The 21,035-nt window shown below is 44.4% G+C and overlaps 1 protein-coding gene across 1 annotated transcript in view; it reads left to right on the plus strand.

The window, feature by feature from the left end:
- Positions 1-15,587: 15,587 nt before the first annotated feature.
- The window catches only part of FBXL7 (F-box and leucine rich repeat protein 7), a gene marked incomplete at its 3' end in the record, with an annotated part of 188,573 nt that continues 183,125 nt past the window's right edge, over positions 15,588-21,035 (plus strand). Inside the window, exon 1 of the mRNA XM_082014599.1 lies at positions 15,588-17,213. Within this exon, the coding sequence (XP_081870725.1) occupies positions 17,177-17,213 (37 nt within the window). The 5' untranslated portion in view covers positions 15,588-17,176. The remainder of the gene's footprint in view (positions 17,214-21,035) is intronic.

Here is a 21,035-nt window from a genome sequence, read left to right on the forward strand (position 1 = left end):
CATCTGAAATAATGAAGCACTTAGCACTGTTAAGCCTGTTTTTTTATATGCCCCTGCACTCTTCTAACTGTTTGAATTCTGACTTGTTCTTTTATTTTTCAAAGCAAAAGAGCACACATACGTCAAATCAATAATGATGCAGTAACGAAGCTGAGTCGTACTGTTCTGACAAACACGGGGTGCGAGCATGCAGGGTTAGGAGTCCTGGGGTATTTGGGGCACTGTTTTACTAAACTGCAGGGGCCTCACTGTAGGCTGATAACTCAGGGTGCCAGGTCAGTGGTGAGATATCTTCTTTAAGTGTTAGCCAGAATTTGTTGGCAGGCAGCAGGGAAGCGGATAGAGGACTCGAAGGTCAGATGTTGTTCCAAGTTTGTCACAAGTGTGCATTAGGGAACAGCAATGTGGGGGTGGACAGGGCTGAGATGCTAGATTTAAGCAGGAGACTGGTGCCTGACACCACCATCATTGCAGACAGGAGCATGGATAAAAGAACACAAAACTACAATGCTGGTTTTCTTCAGACTTCTGAAAGAAATAAATAACTGTAGGGCTGCCCATAATACACCAGTGTGAACCCAGCTCTATCCAGCACAGAAAAAATGATCGCATACTTCAATAGTTTTGGGGCGTCTGCTGAATGTCATGTAGATTCTTGATGGTGCAGTTGCAAGCAGGACAGATTTTAACTGCTTATGAAGAAGGACATAAATTCTCTAAATGCTCTACGAAATCAGACCAGCCATCTTGCCCAGTACACTTTCTCGTCCGCAGCACAGATAACTACAGTTGCCATTTACTGAGATGTGCAAGCTTAGTCATTTCCTCTGGTCCATTCCCATTGCATTGCACCAGATCCACCACTGTTGGTCTAGGGATGTTAGAGTGCATTCCCTCCTGTTCCCTTTCTGTTTCTGGACCTACTGTCCATAAATTTGTGTGATCCTTTCTGAATCCACCAATACTGTCTGTCTCCACGATCTTTTGTGGCAGCAAGTTCCACAACACTGACGTGAGGTATAGTGTGATCTTTCATGAGAGGGACTCCTGAGCCTGCCTTTCTGATTTTCTTTCTAGAAAGTTTTGCTTCCTGCACCTTGGTCACTTCAAAACGATAGCTTTGAAGTGTGTGGAGCTGGGGGGTGGAGTTTTCCTTCTGCCCCTCCATTTGCACATACCTGTATACTTTCTGCTGGCTGCCAGTTTGACTGCATGGAGGTAAAAGCATCCATGTAGCCTTTTATGCACTTTCTTCCATGTGATGTATCCTTAAGGTAGTGTCCATATTTCAACACGTAGTAACAAAACTAGTCAAAGTATTAACTAAAACTGATGCAATCCCATCTTAATCTCTTTAGATGTCTGGATTTTAGTATTTAAACAAGTGTTACATCTGCCTATAGCTAATTCAGGTCAGGTTCACATCCTTCTGCAGGAAGATGGGTGGTGTAGGGGTAGCTATATAATAGGGAAGAAATTGTGAAGACTACTTCTCCCAGTATATCCATATGTTTTGAAGGGGAAGTGTTTGATCCAGTGTTCACAATAGGGGTTGAGGATTACCCCCCATACAGGCAGACCCTTGATCTCCCTCCTGTGAGTGTAATCAGTCCTCAGTCTGTGGCAGGAGAAGCTGATGGTGGAGCAGCCACTGGAGCTTCCCGTGGCTCTCCCAGATCCTCCTTTCAGAAGGATATGAATGCACAGAGGTTTCTGCTGATAAAAGGTTGGTACAGCTTCCAGAGTTTTCCAGGTGGCTCTTGAATGTTCTCAGGATGACTTTACTTGCAAAACATTGCCATCCTTTCTTCCCCTGTAGTGCCTATGGACACAGAAATGCACTCTGCAGCCCTTCAGCCACACTGAATTTTGTAGCATGGGAGTGAAAGAAAATGAAAAAGCCTTTGACCTTGTTAATTGAGCAAGTTAAATTTTCTGTGGTTGGCAATATTACATCATCTTCATGTCATTTTTACAGTACCTTTCTGACTCTAACTATAGAGTAAACTATAGCCAGAGGTGCATTTTTTAAAGCTCAGATCTGGAGTTTCTAAACAATTGTTTTATTGAATTTGAGAGTGGTGATGGTAGCTCACTGGGTATTACTGGAGCCAGAAAAGAGGTTAAATCTAGATAGAAATAGAAATAGGAAAAGATTCAACATTTGTATATTTTCCGTTATGGCCTCTATTTGACTAATCTGAACAGGTTCATACCTGGGGTGAGGGAGGCAGGCTAGTTTGTTTGGTTTTTTGTTTGTTGATCATTGACAACTCTTTAGCAGTTTTCAAGAAGCAGGTGACAAAAGAAAAGAATATTAGAATGGTTAGAATGTTAATTAAAAAATATTATCCTTGATCTTTTGGTATGGATTTATCTTTTTTTCCCTGTAGACGAAAATCTCTCAGAAACCTGGAGAATAACAAGAGCTGAGACAGAACTTCTTAACTTAATTCCTTCAGGTGCAGTATCATATATTTGGTGAACATTTTTTGAAGTATTTTTTAGTTTTGAAAGTTGGGGGGGTTAAATATTCAGAGGAACACACACACTGTTAAACACATACAGAAAAACTCTAAAAGGAGTGTTTCTGTGTTTGTCATATACATACAGATATACTTTTGCATGTACATAAAACCACATTTCACTTAACCTTCTTGTTGATAATTGCTGAAAGCCAAAAGAGTAAAGACTTGATTTGCTGCACCTCGGAAAGTAATCTCCTCCTTTCAGATGCCTTTGGCAGGAAAGAGCACAGTTAGTGAAACAGAGCACTGCTGGGTTGAAAATGCTGCCAATACAGATGACAGCAGCACTTTGTCTCAGTGGGAATGCTTTGTAGCTTGAGTCATGCCTTGCCCCTTCAGACATGCTCGGTACAGCTCCCCTCATCGCCCACCTCCTTCTCATAGCCTTCCTAAAATGCCTTTCCCTCAACAGGGAGGGATCCTATGTTGAGGGCAAACATATAGCTCTGCCTATTTCCCTTTTTGTTTTACTTCAGGTTTTCAATATTGTTTAAGCAAAAGATACAACATACTGCGGAAATGGCAATTCATCCAACACTTCTTTAAAAGTTAAGATATTCAGAAGCAAACTTAATGCTTTCTTTTGCCCATATTCCCACTGCACAAATCCACATAGGATGCAGTAAGTCATAGTTGTTGGCATATTGAATTATTTTAACAAGATCATTTCAGAGGATTCTTTCTCTCCACTTCTCAAATTCTTCAAACTTATCAGGAGTGTCAGAGAAAAGAAGGAAGTGTGTGACACCAGTTCCACTGCATATTTATGGGCTCACTTTTTAAATTTTTTTATTTTTATTTTTATTTTTACTTGCTTCATATTTACTACCTCCTTGGTGAAATAGCAGAAACATCTGTCTCTTCCTTCATTGAGCAGGATCATTATGAGTCCCAGATTTACCAACAGTATCAGTTACATCCAGCAAACCTCACTCTTGGTCTTATTAATTACTTTCCATCTGCTTTTCCCTCAGGCATCTTGGTTAGTAGAAAAATGCTGACAATCAACAGTAATAGCTTCTTAAGTTAGTTATTTATTAAGTCAAGCCTTCAGCAGATATAGTTCCAATAAATACATGGTGGGGTTTTTTTAAGAGAGAGTCATCTTTGAATTTGACCTAGTTGAAAAACAAAAATGTAACAATTCCAGAAGCTGGGGACAGTATGTGCGGGAAGGGTGTGTGAATGTGTGGTTTGCTGGTGTTTTAATTATATTTTTATTTTAAGCTGTCCGATGGTCTTAGCCTCTGCTTTAAACTTTAAAGCTGCAAGAAGCCCCATTTGGATTCCGTAGTTGTATGCTCAACTCATGGAAAAAGTAGAGCTCCAGAAGTTGCTGTTGGAAGCAGTTACTGTGGGCAGAAGGAGATGGTCCTACTAGGGTTTGGGGGTTTTGCTCTTGTCTTTTTTTTTTTCGTTTAAGTGAACATTTATATTCTTCTTTTCCCATGACTTTTCCCTCTTTTGGCTAGGTTGCTCCCTTGGTCTCCTACTGGGAAAGCAGCATTGAACTTGCAGTGCTGAAAAGATGATTAATGATAGGCAAAACTGTATACAACATGCAGTTTATTTGGAGGGGAGGAGCACGCAGTGAAATGCTGCATTGGAGAATTCTAGGCAAATGGTGTGTGAAATTGTTGACAAATTGCCCTCATTAAGCTCACTAAATGAATGCTTTCATGAGAACATTGGCTTGATATCACCATATATAATGTAACTTCTACTTGAAATTGCGTGTACTGCTATTCTTATCTTTTAGACCCTTGTAACAGCTTTAACATCCTGATAAAGCAAGCCATTGTAGCTGTCTTCACTGTTTAGTACATGGGATGTGAAGGAAAAGTGCTGAGGGTGACTTCCATGAGTGGTTCTGAATTATTCATTTATTTATTCATTACAATGACCATTCTGAGCCTGGTCACCAGAGTTCATAAATGCCAAGAAATTTATTTAGAAATGCCTTAAGTTCCTCAGAGTCTTTAACTTGATCTCTGTCAATGAAAGTGGCAGTAAAAGGACAAGAGTCACAGAAGCCTCTGTTTTAGAAAACACAACTATGGATACTGTTTAGCCTTGTTGATGGTAGAAAAGTTTCAGAAAAAATGTATCATAAAGGTGATGGTGTTTGATGATCCAGCACATTCACTGGCATTCAAGTAAAGTCAGTGTGCGCTACACACTTGACATACCAAGTCGAATTCTAGCCATCAGCCTAAATATGCCCTGCTGGGCAAATAATGAAGTGTGAAGCCTTCAATGATGAAGGTCAGGCCATGGCCTAGCATCCAGGCTTGTGTGTTTATTACCACATTTTACTATAGCAAGAGGGAAAGTATCCATGCAAAAAGCTATCAGTGTAAACTGTTTACATCTGATTAAGCAGTTGCTTTCATTGCTGCAAAGGAGTAGGAGGTGACAGCCAACCCATCTTGAAAGATGATCTATACAACAAAAAGTTGAAAAATCCCTGTCCTAAACCAAATGCATACCATGCAGAAAATGACTGGAGTATAGATATAAGGCTGTCTTTGTGTTGAAGACTGATGGTAATTTTGAATAGCAATCATAGGACAAGAAGAAAAATGTGGCATGAATATACTGTCAACCATTGATCCACGTGGGGTAAAACCCGATGTGGCTGGTCCTTCTTGGAGCTTTTACTGCAAGGAGAGCCTGGCTGGAAAAAGCTGTCGTAAAGGAAGAAGAGGAAAAGCACACCACATAAACAAGAGAATGGCAGACTGGTTTTCCCTCATCTTTCTTCTCTATCCTGTAGTCAATTCTCAACTCATACACTGGCACGGCTCCAGTAACCCCCTTTCCTTTCATTACAGCTAGGTAAGCGTGGGTGCAGGAACATCTGGGAACCTTGGGAGAGATTTTTCATCTCTAACTTGGCTTTCCAGTATGGGAAAGATTTGGAACGATTGAACTACATTGATCTCCAGTGTTGTGAGCTGCCCTATTAACCTGCATAAGCAGCTGCAGGCAGGGAAAGGTTTGTGTGGGTGCTCTGTAGTTGGCCTCAGGCAAAGCCTGGGATGCACCGTAGGGTACCTTTGTGGGCTGCGAAGCTTCCCTTGCTGCCTTGGGACTGAAGTACCTTGCAGAGAGTACATACGAACCCTTTCAACAGTAACACTGAGGATGTGATTATGCCTATGGTAGGTGACTGGCACAAGCAGTTGGTAACATAAACGTCTCTCTACGTTTTAGTTCAGATAAATAAAATAAAGCCAAGCTGTCGTACAGCAGGTTATTTGGTTTATTTTCTTAATATGTGCACACATTTTCCTCACTACCACCAGCTGTGCAGTCCAGTTTCCCACATTTAGGGTAGTCGCAGATGAGCTCCTTCAGCTTGGTAGACTCTTTCCCTGAATATGGTATATCCCCTGCTGTAAAAATGTACCTGTTCTGTGGCTGTGAGGTGCTTAGTTTTTCTAAGACTGGTAAGTGCAAGCTTCCTCTCTTAGCAAAGTTCTTAGAAAAAAGTGACTTGAAAGGACTGTTGATATGTCCTCCATAGCAAATCTGCTAGTGATTGCAGCCTAATGCAACATCTGAGAAATTTTAGAATGAGGAGGTTACAAAATTGGAGTTATTATAACAACTACATTAATCTGGGAGTTAAGACTTGGTCAGAAAGAGGGCAGGAAGGAAGAAATGGGAATTGTGAAGAACAAGTAGAAATTAATGACATAATGCTTGTGCAGGGCTAGTGTCTCTGTTGAACACGTGGGACAGATACTCCGCAATCAGTGTGAACAGCATATCTTCATAAGCAGCTTGGAGGTGCCCCCTGAAAACACCAAGAATTATGGCTCCAACTGCCCAGGTATTCATGAATATGGTTAACAATCAGGCTAGTAGGAGTGTTTTTTTCTAAGCACCCCCAAACCTTTGTTGACAGTTTGAGACTAGAAGGGATGTAAGGGATATCCACGACCTCCACAAGGAAGTGCTCCCAAAGACAAGGTAGCCCTGCAACAGACCTTGTAGCAGCTTCTTGCAGCTTCATGGAGCAACTGACTGAGCTGCCAAGGCTTTCAGGGTCTGGAATATCTCTGAGCCTTGACTGACCAATAGCTCAGACCCAAGTGCTCCCTGTTGGAGCAGACCTTATTTAGCCTCTAGTGCCTTGATGGTCCACCGCTTCTGGTGAGAATAGCAACTTTAAAGGCATCATAAGCTTGCATTTTGGGACTTGCTCTTGTGATGTATACCTTAAGTATCTTGCAGTATTATGACCTGAAGGAGAAAGCTGAAGTTCACTGTTTCTCCTAGAAGCTGCTTTACATTAAGATTCTGGCTCATGTTCTTCCAGCAAAGGGCTGTGGGGGTTTAGTATCCAACTGTCTTTCACCTATTTGTAATGTCATCCGTTGCTGGTACGAAGCAGAATGGGGCTTTTGTCCAAGTGCCTGTCACTCCAACTGCAGCCACAAGAGAGGAGTGAGAAGGTGTGGGAGCAGCAGCCCTGCAGCCCCCCGGCCAGGGCAGCAGAAGGGGCAGGAGGGGCTCCAGGCGCCGGAGCAGAGGGTCCCCGGCAGCCCCTGGGGAAGAGCCTGGTGAGGCCGGCTGTGCCCCGGCAGCCATGGAGCTCCACGGGGGAGCAGATCCCCACTCGCACCCGGGGAGGGCCCCACGCCGCAGCAGGGGGATGCCCGAAGGAGGCCGTGACCCTGTGGGCAGCCCGCGCTGGAGCCGGCTCCTGGCAGGGCCTGTGGCCCCGTGGGGAGAGGAGCCCCGGCTGGAGCAGGGTTGCGGGCAGGACTTGTGACCCCGCGGGGGGACCCAGGCTGGAGCCGCCTGTTCCTGAAGGACGGCACCCGTGGCGGGACCCAGGCTGGAGCAGCTCCTGAAGAACTGCAGCCCCTGGGAAGGACCCACGCTGGAGAAGTTCATGGAGGACTGTCTGCCGTGGGAGGGACCCCAGGCTGGAGCAGGGCAGAGTGTGAGGAGCCTCCCCCTGAGGAGGAAGGAGCGGCAGAGACAGTGTGTGATGAACTGACCACAACCCCCATTCCCCGTCCCCCTGTGCCACTGGAGGGGAGGAGGGAGAGAAATCAGGAGTAAAGTTGAGCCTGGGAAGAAGGGAGGGGTGGGGGGAAGATGTTTTAAGATTTGGTTTTATTTCTCACTATCCTACTCTGATTTGCTTAGTTACAAATTAAACTAATTTTTCCCCAAGTCAAGAGTGTTTTGCCTGTGATGGCAATTGGCAAGTGGCAAGTGATGCCTTCTCCTTATCTCAACCCATGAGCCTTTTGTTATATTTTGTGTCCCCTGTCCAGCTGAGGAGTGATAGAGTGGCTTTGGTGGGCACCTGGTATCCAGCCAGGGTCAACCCACCACTTCAGGTGTCTCTGAGCCAAGTTCCATGGTAATGAAATGGGCAGGCTCCTCCTGGAGCCATGAGTGAGGGGCACATTGTGTGGTGAAGGGCAGAGTCTCACAAAACAGAAGTATCAATGAAAATCAAATTGAGAAAGTAATGCTTCAGCTGTTGGCTCACTTTGTAATAAGAGCCCTATAACATTTCTCTTTATGAAGGACATGTGCAAGTGATTTACCATGTATGAGCAAAAATATTTAGAATAATAGATCTGAATGTTAGAAATGAAGCAATGACACTTTGTTTCCCAGAAGCAATTGACTGATTTAATTAAGCCAGAAATTAGCCTGTTAGATGATGGCTCATAAAATTTCTGGAAATATCAAGTGCATGCTAATTGTGCTGGCTTTACATGTGGACACTGTCCGTATGGCAAATTTCCAAATTAGTCGTGGACATATGGGACAAGACAGGCTGTCTGGGGGGGATGAAAGCTGGAAGAGGCAGGGTGCCGTTTCACTGAACCTGAGGCACTGCTTGCTAGAGCCACTCCACTGGGACATTTGCCATAGGCAGAGGAAACTTGCTCTGTTAGTACGTGAAAAACCTCGCAGCAGAGCACACAGACTGTCCTATTTTGCAAGGGGAAGTATACGTGCTCTTCGTGGGCTCATGCTTGAACTGTTCCTTTTGTGTCGGGATAGCTGCCATCAATGTCTTCTCTGGGCTCATGTCTGTTGTTCACACCTTAGCTTTGTTTCAACAGGTAAACCATAGAATCATAGAATCATTTAGGTTGGAAAAGACCTTTAAGATCACTGAGTCCAACTGCAAACCTAACACTGCCAAGTCCACCACTAAACCATGTCCCTCAGCACCACATCTATACGTCTTTTAAATACCTCCAGGGATGGTGACTCAATCACTTCCCTGGGCAGCCTGTTCCAGTGCTTCCAACCCTTTCGGTGAAGAAGTTTTTCCAAATACCCAATATTCACTAATGCTGACTTTTTGGATACTCTCTCATTCACTCCATGAAGAAGAATCTTCTAGTAGTTAGACATCTATTTTGCAGAAGTCTGCATGAGAAAAGAGTGCTCTGAAGCACTGCTACTGGCATATGCTGCATAGACATGCACTTCTACTGCTCTGTAACACAGTAGTACAGCTTACAGTGTTGAAACAGCTTTTTGTGCATGCTTCTTCAAGAACCCATTTTTCTCAGACTACCACACTGTTGTTTACAAACCAAGTTCTCGTTCATGGTTAAAAGAGTGCAGGAGGTGGTGATAGAGTGGCATTAGCGTTACTGACAACAGAAGTGCCATTTGTTGGCTTTACCTTTGTGAGAAGGCACATAGCTTGCTCTCAGTGGGCTCAAGCTGCCTCAGAGGAAACCTAGTTGAGCTCCATCTGTGAGTAGGGTGACCCAATGACTGGGCAAGACACAATTCTACCAGGCCCGTGGGGAGAACTGGGGGCATCAGAGAGACTTCTTTTTTTTTCCCCAGTAAAGCCTGATGCAGAGCTATCCATGAATTTGTCACTGAAAACTGAGGGAAGTCAAACCCGGATCTGAAGGAAGTCCAGACTGGCTGTGCAGGGAGTGACACCATCAAGGGAAAATGAGGCATTTCTGGCTGCAGGCTGGACAACGTGGGTGTGATGCCTCAGAAAGCTCTGAAATACAACACCACTTTCTGATAGAAACTCGGTGAAGCTCCCCTTCATGTTGCTAAATTGCGCTGCCTCTCAGTATGAAAGGGAGAAAGAACTGGGAGGAAGCCCATTAGGGCTGAACAATTCAAGAGCCACTGCCTGTGAATTTTCTTAGGATGTTTTGCATTAACATCAGTCTGAGGCAGAAGAATGGAACTGGTGGCGGCAGCAGCAAGAGCAGAAGAAAGTGGTTTGTTCAGAGAACACCAATGAAGACTGAGTATAGAGGGAACTTAGTGGACATTAGTGCTGAGGAGAAAAATTCTGTGGAAATGCAAGAGGTTACTGATTACTGTCTTGAGAGGGAAGCCAGTAGAGGAAGGAAGCAGGAAGGGAAGACCAGAAGAGTGGAAGGGAGTTTTTTTGAGTGAGCTGTCTGGGATAACTGGAGCCTGAGAAGGTGAGACTACAGCCAGCCAATGTGAAGAACAGAGTGTGAAATGAGGTGTCAGTGTGTGGTGTGGCACTGCTTGTATGGGTGGTGGACCAAGATCAAAGCAGAAGGAACAGAGCTTATAGAGATGTAATGATCAGAAGAAGTTCGGTTTAATGTAGCGTCCTCTGTGTAGTACCTCATCATCCCATGCACCTGCCGCTTCTTGGGAGAAGATACATGTCACTGAAAAAATGTTTTATCTTTCCCCAGTGTTGATTCCTGCAGGCTGCTTATAGACAAGGGTTTTCAGAGTCTGTCCACATCCCTATTCAGGGAGTGTCCACAGTGTGAGTGTTCACTATGCACAACCCAGGCACAAATCTCACCCTGCTTTGTTTTTCACAGAAAGGAAACTTGGCCACACCAGCTGCAGTGTGCTGCAGCCAGGGTCCCTAGAAGAAGGACAGTGTAGACACAACCACAGTGCTTAGAAAATCTTCCATGGCCATCAGTGCTTCTCTTAGTCCCAACTAACAGCAGTCTGTTTAGCAGAGCTTAGGCTTCCAGCCCTGCAAATGATCGCTATAGATGCCAACGAGATGAGGCAATGTATCTTCTTAAGTTCATTCTTTCTTTAGTTCTTGGAGAATGCACCAGTGAACCCCATGTTTTAAACTAAACACCCCCATACACACGTTAAAATTGCAAGGTTAGACATAAGCTATGAAATGCCAGAATTAATTTTGCCTCTACATCCCTACTATGTCTCTACTGTGCTTATGCATTGTAATGCCATAATTTACATAATCGCAAACTGCTTCTGGGAACGAAGTGGTTTTGCAGTGTTGGCTGTAGGCCCCAGCCTTGTTTGTTATGGAAGATCTGCCATGGACAAGGCAGGGGAATTTAGGACAGTGGTTCTGGAGTTGCACAGTCTTCATTTCTGTGTTTTCAAGCACTTGAGACTTAGGAGCTTTACCTTCCAAGCTCACTGTTCTTTTCAACAGATCTTACACGTAATGTAAAACATGTTTCAACACATGTTTAAGATTTGAATTGAACTTCTGGAAGACGTTTCAAAGAAAACTGTATCTTTATTTGATAGAACTGCCTGTACTTCATCTGTTCTACGATCCCATCAGCACCTAGCACAAGACAAACTTGTTAAAGTCCAAAGTGTCCTAGAACTTGACCACCACCTTGATTTAATACATTTGAACCAGACCAACTGAAGTCATTGTGGGACCACGGCCTTTGCTTGGCTGGAGCAGCCTGACCTCATGCAAGGGGATGCTATGAGAGTTCTCAGCCAGCAGAACAGACTCTACTAAAAGCTTCCCCTTAAAATGCAATCTGACTTATCCTTAGATCCTGCAGCTTTTTAACCATGTAGATCAAGTCTCTCATAATTATACTAAGGCTACTAATGATAAAATGGCACATACTCTCAGGTCTTATGGTGATGAGGCCGTAACTTTTATCTGTAATGATGAAGTTGATCTAGATAATTTTTTTCCTTTAGGATGTAGGTAGTATTAATGGATCATTCTGTAGTTAATAAAACAATATGCTTTTGATAATTGCTTTAAGTTGCCAGCAACATATTAGTCAAATTTCTTTTGGGTTCTTTTTCACTTTAGAATGCCCAAAAGCAGTCAACACAGATATTATCATGGAGCATTCACAAAATATATGCAGCCATATGAACATGGTGATGTAAAAGTAGAATTAATTAGAAAAATATTACTTGGCTTCTGCTCTCTTTAAAAGGATACTCTTTTTTTTTATAACTTTATTTAAATACAAAGTGTGAAAACCAATGCTTAAAATGCCCCAAGTATGAAAAATGAAAGCTTCCTACACCAAATAGGAAACTAGTCTTAGTTTTGCTGCTGGAATTTGAAGGCCCGGGATACAAATGGTTTTTAAACTGAAGTTCGACATAAAGCTAGTTGGAAGTAGCCGGAAGTTTTTGATTTTTGTTTATTAGTATTCTTTCAAAGAGGAAAGCTTAGACTAAAACTGAAGGGGGAAAAAAAAAACCAAAACCCACCAAAAACAACTGTGGCAAAAATTCCAGAGCCAAAATATTTAGTCTTGGAATTGCTGTGATGATGCGTTATGGAAATAGTTCAGTTGCTTTCAAATTTCTTATTTTATTTTCTTTACCCAGAACCCTTTGTTTGGCTACTCCTTCCAAAATCGCTGTGGTTTTATTCATGGAATGGTGCATCATGAGACATGTAACGCACCACAGAGGGAGGCCCATAATGAACAGAGATGTAATACAAACACTCCCAGGAGCAATTGTAGCAACATATCCAAACAGAAACATTTTGGCCCATAGCTTGCTTGTGCCTCCTCAGCCCTAATAATTTCTAAGTTCCTCTCGCTGGGACAGGATACAAGTCTAGGAAAAGTGCGTTGATGTCTCCTCATGAAGAAAGAAAACAGCAACACAGGAAGGCACGTCTCATATAACAAAGAATTTTTCCCAGTCGTGCAAAACCAGTAGTTGATAGTACTCCACCTCCTCCCTTCTTAGATGGGCTCATATGCTTATGTTAAGAAGCAACAAACCGAAAAGTTATTCTTGTCCTTACGGAAAGCACTTCATCTCCTCTGGATCACTGAAAAGACAGCAGAACTGATGTGCTTTCCGATTCTTTGCACCGTTTTGAAGGCTAGGGCATCTTAAAGGGTTGTTGTAAACAGTTTCAGAAAGGAATTATATGATGTGGTTCAGGGAGCTTTACTCAGTCACACCCAAGAGGCTCCTACCAGTCCTTTGTATTTATATATAAATAACTATGTATGTAGTTTAAGCTGAATAGTATCAACATATAAATTACTGACCAACTGGAAGACAAGGAGAAAAAAAAAAAGAGAAAGACTACTACATAACTCTGCCAAGAATGAGTGAAACCTCTCTGAAATTGTTAAAAGAAAATATCTTCTTAGGTCTCATCTGCAGGCACCATAATGGTACTAAGTCCCAAACCATATGGCTATGCATAATAGGCCTCCCAGACTCCCACAGCGAATCCCACAATGAACCAAGCGAGCGGCTATAAGATGACTCAGTCCTAGTTGAGACTTGTAGGTCCCCTTTGAACTAGCATTTCCCAACTTCTCTGCTCATGTTGGCACTTTTGGGCTTATGAAGCTCCCAGACTGACTGTCCTAAATGCCCTGCACAAAATGGTTACCCATTGTCAGTACTATCATCTGTGACAAATACATTTCTGCTGAGCGTTTCATGCCTTTGTACCAAAATGAGTTTGGCACTTCACTGCTTCTCCATGTGCCCTCCCTTTCATTGTCCTCTCGAAAGAGTGTAATGGGATGTGCAGCGGAAATATTCAGTCCTTCATCTGAAAGCTGAATTCAGATTTCCTAAACCAAAATGTTCTTTCCTCTGTAGGCTTTTTTCTGGTTTGGGTGTGGGTTTTTTTTTCCTTTTGATTCAGTGGATTTTTTTCCTTTCCTTTTGGTTCTGGTCATGTCAGAATATTCCTGGGCTTTATGCCATAAACTTGATGGAGTGGTAACTTGTTTGTCTAATGTCTTTATTCTTTACAGGGCTCCCTCCACAGCTGAGCTTCATGTGTCACAAAGCACCCGTCTATGCTATTCTTAAAAATATTCCTTGACAAAGGGATTAATTTCAGTTGTGGTGCATCAAGTTTGGAGTTTGGAGGGAAACTGCTATGTTCCTTCTCACGGAGGCTCTGTTCTTTCTGAATCCCGTAAAATTATTTATGTGCAGCTTTGCACTTGGGTCTATGTGAGATTATGTTTCCAATTGCCCTTAGAAATTTCTCTCTTACATGCAAGAAAGGCTGCTGCAACAAAGGCACAGCCTTCTAAGAGTTAGAAGTGAGATCGTTGGTCTTCCTGGCCCTACAACCCACACATAAAACTTTCAGGTGGTTGACAGCCACAGGGACGCACACGACGTGGCATGAGGAGCTGAGAGGTTGCCTAGGGAGTCGTTTGCATCGGCTGCTCCCGTCAGCGTGCTTCAGGCTAAGATGAAGCGCAGCTGGGCTGCACATGGAGCGGGGACACGTGTTGGCTTCAGCCTGCATGTGGTCTCCCTCAGCTGGGGACCAGCATCGCCCCACAGTACCTGCTGGGGGAGGATGATTCGGAGGATGATTAGCCACATCTGCCCATCGCTCAGCTGGAGCTGAGGGCTTCAGTGACAAAGGTAGGCTGCTGTGCCATGGAAAACCCTAGGTTTTTTTTCTTTAGCATCCTACTCTACCTAGGTGAGTTCCTGGCAAGTGTTTTGGGTGGGTTAACAGGAAAACATATTTTTAGACTAATTCACATTTTCTTTCAAAAAACCTAGGATGGTCATTTGATGAGTCTGACCCCAGAAGGCAATATTTTCTTAGACCTTCACTGATTTTTGAGAATTGAAGGGTGCTTGTAGTCATCTTGAATCAAGACCAAAACTTTTTTCACAAGGAGAAGCATTAATGACTGGTATCTGATGGGATTAGAGCCTAATTAACATTGCCTTATTACTTGTCAGTCATTTGTGCTGCCGGTACTCATTTCAGTTTCAGGTAATTAGCCCACCTCTTAATGCAAATGCACATTTTTTCTTTTTAAGTTAACCTCCTGTCCCCAAAACTGCAGGTTTTAGAACGTTCTCTGTAGTGCTGTCAATGTTGATGCTTTTGCCTCTGCAGTTTCATACGCCATTTGCATATGTTGAGAAAGATGTAATTTGCTCAGCACTACCTCCACTTTCAGTAATTGTCTTATGCATGTTGTGATATATTTAGGACGGCAGGCTTTTTCATACATAAGATCATAGTGTGGTGGAGGGCAAACTGCTCAGCTCCTGGTTTAAATCAAATCAGGATTAAAACAGCTTTGTCTTTTTAATAAGGACATATAATGGCCTGGCAATCAGTGAACTGTATGTAGGCTGAGGATCAGTATCAGCAATACAACACAAAACCCACAATAGCAGGTACTTGCAAAATGTTAATAAACAGCTATAAACTTCTAAAGACCTTTCTATAACTAATCCTAAAGAGTTCTGGTCTCACACACGCACAGCTGTGGGCACACCGCTCCCCAGGCTGTGTGGCTTACAAGCATGCATCCCTCTTCTGGGGATGTGGGTCCCCCTCTTCACACACGCCTCCTGCAGTAACCCACATTTTAGGCATACGTGCATGTGCCTGTGCTGCTCCCTAAGAATGGCTACCGCAAAAACGCCCCTGCACACCTGGGGTGTGGGTCCCCACTTGGGGCACCCTGAACGGCCACCAGGCAGAGGGCCAGTGCCGTCAGGCCGAGGCAGAGGAGAGGTGCTGGTGGGGTGACTTCTGGCAGCATCACACCAGTTTGGACTCCTGTTCCTTGCCTGCTCCAAGGTCTCCCTGTCCACCTATAGCAAACTTTCATTCTTTTTTCACTTCTTTTCAAAAAAATCTTTTGGTAACCCCTGATTACCACTTAGCCTGGGTAACAGTTGTCTTGAGCAAACTTCACTGTTGATTTTTTTGTTGATTTAGTGTTAGCCATTTGGGGGCAAGCATGCTCTCAGGACTGGCAGTTTTGGGATTTAACCGGTTCACACAGGCAGTTTACCCTCGCTCCCATTTAGCAGCGTGTCTTGTTATCCAGCCCCTTTTGCCAGGCAGAGGCACGGCGGATGCCCCTGTGGTAGTGAAAACCGTGATTCACAACCCTGTTGTTAGGAGAAAGCCCTTACGGCATCAGTGCCGCCCCTCACACCGCTGAGCATACTCCACTGTTTCAGATGATAGATAGATGTTCAGATGATGTTCTGTTAGATGGTATTAGTAGTGGTAGACGAGTCCCTGTTAGAGTGTGTAACAGCAACCCTAATGCTTGAGCTGAACCGGCATATATGGCTTCCAACATCCTGACTACCCCTGTGGTCTGTGAGAGTTAAGGGGTCTGTCTTTTGGGGTGAAAGAAGAAGAAGTAGTACAAAGAAAGAAGAAGAAAGAAGAAGGAAAAAAGAAGAAGAAAAAGTACAAAGAAAGAAGAAGAAAAAAGAAGGAAGAAAGAAGAAGAAAAAGTATGAAGAAAGAAGAAAAAGTACAAAGAAAGAAGAAGAAAAAAGAAGGAAGAAGGAAGAAGAAAGAAAAAAGTATGAAGAAAGAAGAAAAAGTACAAAGAAGAAAGAAGAAAGAAAAAAGCAGGAAGAAGAAAGAAAAAGGAAGAAAGAAGAAGAAGCAGCAGAAGCTGTTTTTTAAGAAAGCTGAATTAAATAGAAGTGCCTCATCCCAAAGCACCAGCCCTGTAGGATAAGTAATCCGGGGATCTTAGAGTTGGGTTTTTTTCCCTTCGATGTGGTGGCAAAGGCCAGGAGTGATGCGCTGAAGCGGAGTGTCTGTGGGAAGGCTGTTTGCGCGGCCCGGGAGGACAGGTCCGCAGACCGCGCGTGGGTCTTCCTTGTACACGCGTGACAACTCCTGTGAGCCGCACGGGCTTGGAGGGTGCCATGAAGGTGGCCGACCGGCAGCGCCTCACCCTCGGAAGGACACTCGGGCCGCGCGCTGTGTCTTTAAATGCCGGGGCCGGTTCCCAGCTCCCCCCTCCCTCCCTCCTTCTTTCCCTCCCTCCCCGGCCCGGCGGTGAGGGGCGCCGGGAGGAGGCGCCTGCCGCTAACAAAAGTCGGCGGCGGCGGCTCTCCCCTTCCTCCCTCCCCGGGCAACAAGTGGCTGGCGGCGGCTTTCCCGGGGGAGGCAGCAGCGGGGCTGCGAGGAGGAAGAGAAGGAGGAAGGAGGAGCGGTACCGGAGGAGCCTCAGCGCCGGCCGCGGGACGGCGGAGCCTTTGCGCCCGGGGGCCGTGTGTCCCGTCCGTCCGTCCCCCCCCCTTCTCCCCAGTCTTGCTTGTGGATTATAATTTAGAGCCGCCTCCCCTGCCCTGACACCGCGGCTGGAAAGCGGGGAGGGAGGAGGCTCCCCGATACATCGCATTTTTTATTTTTTCCCACTTTTTTTTTTTTTTTTTTTGGTGAGAGGGGAGAAGGGAGGGTGTCGGCCACCCGAGAAGAAGTTACACAGCTGCTTTGGACATGTCGACTTGAAGACTCCCGGAGGTTTTCCCCCCACCACTCTCCACACCCCGGTTTCCACTCGGTCCCGTCCCCCCGCGGTAAGAGATGCTGCGCGGCGGCGTGGGGAGGCGGCGGCGACGAGCATGAAGCCGGCAGGATGGGCGCCAACAATGGCAAGCAGTACGGCAGCGAGGGTGAGTCGGGGGTGGTACGGGGGAAAAGAGGAGTGTTGGGGCAGAAACGGGGACACCCCGGCTCGGGGGCGGTGTCCCTGGGCGAGAGGCGCCGCGGAGGGGTCCCCCCGCCGCTGCGCCTCTCGCCCGGGCGCCCTCCCCGCTTTGACCCTTAAAATACCCTTACTTTTTTTTTTTTTTTTTTTTTTTTAGATGGGAGGTAACCGCTGCCTCTCGGTTCGCGAGGTAGGGGCAGCAGCGTGGCTTAAAATGTAGAGACAGCCCAGGGGTTATGGCAGCATAAACACTATTTTAAAGCGCTCTTTGTAATCCTTTTCTACTTGTTTTTATATCCCAGGATCCCTTATATTATGCAGTATGGTATATGACTGCTTCCTGTCTGAACAGCAAAAAAAAAAAAAAAAATTAACCCCAGGAAAGGGGGGGGGGGGAAGTTAATGTTCTCCAGCTGTTATGCAGAGATTGTACTCCTGCAAATTCGCTTCAGCGAAACTTTAGTGGGTTTGGTTTGAGATATACATACAGGGCCTGGTTCATTCTTGTGGAAACCCATTAGTCTCGCTGGAGTTGGATCAGGGATGAATTTCAGCTGCTTTGCTGCTGGTGTGAAGGACTACTGGAACAGTCAGCTGGTGTCAGGCAAGCCAATGGCAAGTACAGGATGTTTGTCTCCTTGCCAGCTGGTTTTAAGCTTTCTTTAACTTGCTGTCTTGTATGTGTCTTACCCTTGTAGTATTTAGGCAACTGTATAGGACATATGTTTTCCCTTCAGAGTATTGGGCAACTATATAGGATCACTGCGTTCCCCCCTTTTTTTTTAATTTTTTTTTGTTTGTTTTTTGTTGTTGAGGCTTTGTGGGTGGAGCGAGGGAGATAGTCCTATGGTCTGCTGGATTCTTTGGGAGTCCAGAAGGCAACTGCCAAAGAATACACCTCTCTCACATCCAAAATATGCATGAAGATTGTGAAAAGGAAAGGGGAAAAACACTGCTTCTCGAATGGATCTTGCAGTTCCTTTCATTTATTGCCAAATGAGCTCCACTTTCGGAAGAGTTGAAGTCAGAAGCTTTAAGCTAAAGATATCCTCACTGTTGTGGGGTTTTGTTCACTTGATACCATCACTGGAACAACTTCTGCAGAAATGATTGTGAACCTGGAAGCTGTGATCAAAGCCTCTTTGGATTCCTCCTGAAAGGGGAAGCGCTAGTTTGTCCCCAGAGTCGAATGGGTCAGTGTTCATAGTTCTGGTCACCTGCCGAAATCGTATCGCTGCGGGGTGTTTTGTGTGATGACAGGAAGGCATGGCTGCATCCCTGAGCTTTCCTGTGAGTTCAGAGGGGTGCTTGCTTTCAGTTAAGGTACAATTTTGTGAGAGGAATGTGATGGACGCTAAGTCTTCTGCAGCCCTTGGTGAAATGGTGGGGAGCTTTACTGTTCCAGATTTAGCTGATAGGAGCTGTGAGGAAGAGGAGGATTGGTGCAGCTAGCATATTCTTAATTAATTCAGTGCTCTCCTCCTTTCAGAGATGAGACTGGATCCTGGGGATGCGGACTACGTGTGGCAAATTAAACTTTGCAGTACAGACCGTTACCTAAGTTGAGAAATAGGCAGAATACCAGTTTAAAAATAAAAGAAAATAAAAATAAATTTAAAAAAATCCCCAAGCCCAATGGTCAAAGCTTTGATCTTTCACTATAGTTAAGTTGTCCTATGCATTGTAAGCGCAGTCGTCGATCTGGGTTTCCTGGCAGCTTCTATACATCCCCAATTACTGTGAAACCGAGAGAAGCTCTTGTTTGCTACTTTCTTTCCGGGTGATGCAGGGGAGAACAAATCGAAATCTGATTAAGGGAGGGTTTTTTTTCATAAGCTACTGGGGCTTTTGGTGCCTTTGACAACTGAACTGCTTAATTGCCATAAAAAGTTCCTTTTTAATAGGATGTGATCATGACGCTGGGCGGAGGAGTAGCACTCTGAGGAAATACCCAGTTGCTCTGCGCTTTAAGAGCCACCTGAAGTTCGTCGAGGGGCATCTGCAGTTAGGCATGTGGCACATAATTTAGAGCCTAGTGGGCTCTGTCGGCTAATGTTGTGTGATGGTATGCCATTGTAGGGATGCAGACAAGCGCCTTTGTTAGCTGAACTTCTTGAATGCGCTTTTCTCCTTTGCTGCTGGCTAATATCTTAGGTGAGATTTCAGAAAGACAACTGCAAATGATTTTTAAAATGGCTGTTGTCTTCCACACAGCCTTTCCCTCTGCTGGGAAACTGCAGAACATCAGGAATTTGCCTGAACTGCTTCTCTTCTGAAAGCTGAAGAGATGCATTAAGGATAACTCCTGCTCAAGATACCACTTCTAAAACACTACATAACCTTTCTTGCTAGGGAAGTAAGTTTTGCATGGATTGTTACGTTGTTACACTTATCGGTACAAAACAATTTTTTGAAACTCACATACACGGTGTGTATGTAAAACGCTTAGCTGCCTGAGATGGTGAGTGATCAGATAAACTACCCCGTACCACCTTTATTTATTTATATACTTATTTCCTTGGCCAAAGCTTTATTGAATTGAATTTTATTGGAAGGCACAATTGTCATGTTAAGATGGACAGGAGAGTTAGATATTTGAGGAGTCTAAATTAGTTTGTTTACAGAGTCTGGTGAGTAATTCCTGGCACCTTTGAGTATATCTGTTTCCCATAAACTTAATTTTCTAAGACAGGCTAAAACTTGCTCTGAATTAAGCTTAAATATGAATAAAATTGCTTCTCTGAAAAGTCATGTCATGCAGATGGGATATGAACACAACACTCATTTAAAAAAAACAAAAAAACTTATAATGTACCAAATCTTTGTCTACAGGAGTTTACCTCTTTTAAAAAGTTATTAAATACAAGTTTATTTTCCTAGTTCTCATTTGGCACTTTAAAGTGTTGCTATAAGGCATATGATTTCTGAAAGCTTGTTTACCTAGAAAAATATGGAGCTTGGTATTTCAGGCTTATTGTAGTGAGCAGTAGATTCTGACTGAAGTGTTAAAGCTTGAAGTTAGTCTTTCTGAACGTGTTCCAGCAGTTGTGTTTGAACAGCACAACTGAAGCAATAGATCACTGGAGCAAGAAATCCATTTGATCACGGAACAGTTCTTGTAAGGCTTTTGCCTATGCAGTGGAAATGTATCATCAGTTACCTTAGCAAGCGAGCTTACTGGGGGGCTGGCTACCGCGGAGCAGGCAGCAGCTGACATCTACCCGCTTGCTTTGGGGAAAGGTGACTGAACGCTGGCCCTCTTACCGCCCCAGACAGTTTTGCGTCCACGAGCAGAGGACTTGGAAATTGGAGGCTTCCCTTTCTAAGGAAATTGGCTTTGTGACGTGAGCTGGAGGAGCAAACTGTCTTCTTATGTACCAAAGAAAGCTGTGGCTTTCAGGTGGAATGGCTGCTTTGCAAAATAACTAACTTATCAACACTTGTCTCCTTCCCAAGTGACTTCTTCATTAAACTGTGAGACCTGAGAACCAGTTGTTTGAGAACAGCTAAATAATGGTACAACATTTTGACAATACCAATGTTCAGGCCTTATGAAGGGATGTCGTCTTTAATGAGTCAGGTGTCCAGACTGCTGCAGTTGTTGATGAAACCTCCTTTGGGTATCTCCTCCACTTTCTCTAGATCAGCTTCTGGAAGGAGAGGGCTGGTGACAGCGTGCAGCAGCTCCAGTTGATCAGCTAAAACTTATCATGAAAGTCTTGATATGACACAGGAGCCTGGCGGCAAAGGATGAAGTGGCAGCTTAGGCAGCGACATCAACATCCTT

This window comes from Phaethon aethereus (assembly GCF_964289735.1).
Source record: "Phaethon aethereus genome assembly, chromosome: 2".
NCBI lineage: Eukaryota > Metazoa > Chordata > Aves > Phaethontiformes > Phaethontidae > Phaethon > Phaethon aethereus.